This window comes from Sinocyclocheilus rhinocerous, unplaced genomic scaffold (genome assembly GCF_001515625.1).
Source record: "Sinocyclocheilus rhinocerous isolate Xijiao unplaced genomic scaffold, SAMN03320098_v1.1 scaffold2558, whole genome shotgun sequence".
NCBI classification, from domain to species: domain Eukaryota; kingdom Metazoa; phylum Chordata; class Actinopteri; order Cypriniformes; family Cyprinidae; genus Sinocyclocheilus; species Sinocyclocheilus rhinocerous.
This window is the reverse complement of record NW_015655145.1, coordinates 385,985-389,603: the sequence shown is the minus strand read 5'-3', so window position 1 is coordinate 389,603 and position 3,619 is coordinate 385,985. Positions and strand designations below refer to the sequence as shown.

At 36.7% G+C, this 3,619-nt stretch overlaps 1 protein-coding gene across 1 annotated transcript in view; it reads left to right on the top strand.

Annotated features, from left to right (window-relative positions):
• The window catches only part of LOC107717942 (histone deacetylase complex subunit SAP130-like), a 20,023-nt gene that overhangs the window by 3,378 nt on the left and 13,026 nt on the right, over positions 1–3,619 (top strand). Inside the window, exons 6-8 of the mRNA XM_016524847.1 lie at positions 1,137–1,261; positions 2,409–2,533; positions 2,634–2,778. Of these exons, the coding sequence (XP_016380333.1) occupies positions 1,137–1,261; positions 2,409–2,533; positions 2,634–2,778 (395 nt within the window). The remainder of the gene's footprint in view (positions 1–1,136; positions 1,262–2,408; positions 2,534–2,633; positions 2,779–3,619) is intronic.

The following is a 3,619-nucleotide window of genomic DNA, read 5'->3' as shown; positions in this document are numbered from 1 at the left end:
TGGGTTTAGTGGGTTTAGAAAAAGGGGAAAATGTTATATATATATATATATATATATATATATATATATAAAAAAATGGAAGTCATGGTCACCAAAACTGTTCGGTTACCAGCGGTCAACATATCTTTTGTATTCTGCAGGAGAAAGTAAGTCATACACGAAGGTGAGTAAATTATGACAGAATTTTATGAAAGAATGTCTTTTGTTTTTTGTTATTTAAAATGTCACTTGCTCATTTTTACAGTTTTTCAAGATCTAGAATCCAGCATGGTGAACATGATTTCATCAAGTGCAACGTGTTCCTGGATCAACATCCTTGTTGATCCTGGAACAACATTCCAATCAACCAATGAGAACTGAGGGATAAGTTTACAGGAAATGTCAATTTTAGCCTTACAACCAGAGTTAGGTTCTTCTACACCCTTGTTATTCAACTATCATTTCCCTCTGATTTTAGGGATAAATTATGGGTAGGGTTAGGTTTAGGGGTAGGGATAGGGTTAGTTCTATGTTTTTGGACAATACTGCTGACCCAGGATCAACAAAAAATGTTTTTTTTTGTTTACATTTTATTTACACATTATTAATATTTTTATGCTCAAATCATAAAATAAATGTATTTTTATTTTAAGCAATACAGTTACTAAATATAAAACATATTCAATTCACTCACCAAGAGAGAAAGAGAGAGTGAAGTCACATGGAACATATTACAATGTAAAGATCATAATTGTAAAATGAAAATTGACGTTATCAAAATGCACGGCAAACAAGTATATGACCTGTTTTTCAACTGTATTTAGCACTGAATTTGGCTTTTGGAATAACATTGTGTATTTACACACTGGATTTGTTACTTTTACAGTAGTTAGCTTGTCTATTACAAAATTTCCTTTTAAACCTCAATGAAATTAGGTGTTAATTTACATCCCTGTGTTGAATTGTATAATAATGTCACAAGTAGCTTCGTGCTAAAATAGATTCCAAATGCTATTTTTGCACTTGTTTGATGCTATAAATGACACAAGTCACCTTTATGTGATGAAGGTGAATTTTCTGGTGTGTTTGTGTTTGTTTGACATGAACTGTAACCTACTGTAATAGTGTAATATTTGTGCTTGTGTTTGGTGTTTCAGGTGCAGCTGCTGCAGCTGTCATGTCTAGCACTAAAGGCCCTACTGTTCTCAGACCAGCCGGAGGAGGAAACGCAGGCCCTAGCCAACCTGCAGCTGTGCAGCACATTATACATCAGCCTATTCAGGTGCAGAGGCTTCGCAACTTACTGATCACATACAACTAGACACAACAGTCTGCTCGGATCTAAACAGCACTTAAAGTAAATGTCATGTTTTGAGCCTTGACCTTTTTGACCTCAAGGCCCCCCCATGTCCACAATATTCATAGGCCACTATAACTTTTCCAGTTGTTCATGATTTATTGGATAAGGATAAAAAAAGTATATATTTTTACTCACATATTTGTAGTTATAGCAAGCTCTTGAACATTTTATGGGGCAGAAATTGTATGTTCATTATTAAAAAAAGGCATATGGAATTTTGTGATTTTATTCATTTACGTATGCAGTTACGTATGTTAAAGGGGTCATATGATGTGATTTTAAGTGTTAATTTGTCTTTGGAGTATTACAAGCTGTTCGTGTATATATAAGATCCGTAAAGTTTCATAGACTAAAGTCTCAAACCCAAAGAGATATTCTTAATAAAAGTTAAGACTCATCCACGCCTTCCTAAAACGCCTCATTCAAACACGCTCACACATGTCTACGTCACTGTGTGGGAAAATTTGCATAACACCGGCCAAATGTTTACGCAAAGAAAGAAGGCGTAACTTTTATTCTCGCTGTAGTATTGTTGCCGCTGTCATGTCGTGGAGACGCTGTGTGTTTCCAAATATGGTAAGGGGCGTAACATTTCCGTCACACACTAGAGGTATTTGGCCAATTACAATGCACTGGATAGCTGGCCAATCAGAGCACACCTTGCTTTTCAGAACGATGAGCTTTGTAAAAATTTAAGTGTTTCAGAAAGGCACGGCAGAGATGAGCAGCAATAATGTATGGTATGTGGAAAATGTGGTTTTTGAACCTTAAACTGCGTAAACACATTGCATTACACCAAATAATGTTATTTTTAGCATCGTCATATGACCCCTTTAATCATAGGAAATTTGCAACAACAATTTTCAGTACAACAGAGAAAACCATATGTATATATTTGCAAGCCATAAAAACATGCATAAGCAGGCCCTGTTGTTTAGTAGATTTGCTGTTGCTGCCTGATTGCACAGTTGTGAAAGGGATATTCAAAAACTATGGTTTATAGATCTGCAATATCTTTCTTTAGTTCTTGAAAGTTCTTTATGTTTACCCACAGTGTCTATATTCACAGTCTCGACCTTTAGTAACCACCTCGACTGCTGTTCTGCCCACTATGGTGGCTCCCATCCCAGCTGCTAGAACCCAGTCCCCAGTCATCAACACCCCTGTCACACATGCTGCAGAGATGGTTCATGGGTAAATGATTGTATCTCTTTGCTCTTTTAACTGATCATATCATTATACTGTCAAAATACTGTTTGGTGTTATTCCAATAATTTTGAATTTGCATTTTTAGGCGACCAGTAACCATTCACCCTCCACCAACCACCATCAACATCCAGCGTCCCCCCACTCCCCGGGACACTGCCACGCGTATCACCCTTCCCTCCCACCCAGCTATTGGAGCCCAGAAGGCCCAGCTGCCTCACACCGTCACACAGGTCAGTCCTACTATGAGCCTATAGATCTAAAGTTATGTGAAGCAAGGGTTTTCAAACTTTTAAAGCCAAGGCCTCCAAATATTATGATCCTCTGCAAGGCAATCTCTTCCTAAAATACAAAGGCAGCTACTTATTGGGCCTTGTGTATAGACGCTTTTATACTGTATTAGGAAAGATATAAGGCATGATATTATGAAGACAGCATGTTGTTTATAAAATTGTAAAATAATTTTTTAATTAAATTTTTTTATATTATTTTTGGTTACACTTTATTTTAAGGTGTCTTTTTTACATTGTAATTGTACATTTAAGTACTGAGTAATATTAATTAACTACATGTACTTACTATATGGTTAGGATTAGGATTTGGCTTAGGGTTACTTGCGTGTAATTATGTATAATTAATTGTTATTATAATAGTAAGTCCATGCAGGGTTGCCAGATTTTTAAAGCAAAACCTGCATAATTGTGTTCGGGGGGTAAAATAAATTTTTTTTTGGTGGGGTACCCCTGATAAAAGTCGCATTCCAGGGGCTAAATATCACGTTATTGGAGTCGCTTCAACCCACGGCGGCAACAGTGTTAAAGTAGCCCAATTCCGCGGGAAACCACGGACTCGGCAACGGACTGACTACATGTAACGTGTGTAACAAATACACCTTAGTATAGGAAATTATGATCCGCACTCACGAGAACAATCTTCTTTTTTCTTTTATTTTACATTCATTACTGATGGGAAAAGACACAAACGTTTCGGCTCAAAGCCTTCCTCAGTGTGTAAAGCAATTCAATCCCTCCACCCACTTTTCAAATCACTAATTATATTGACGTCATCATTCAT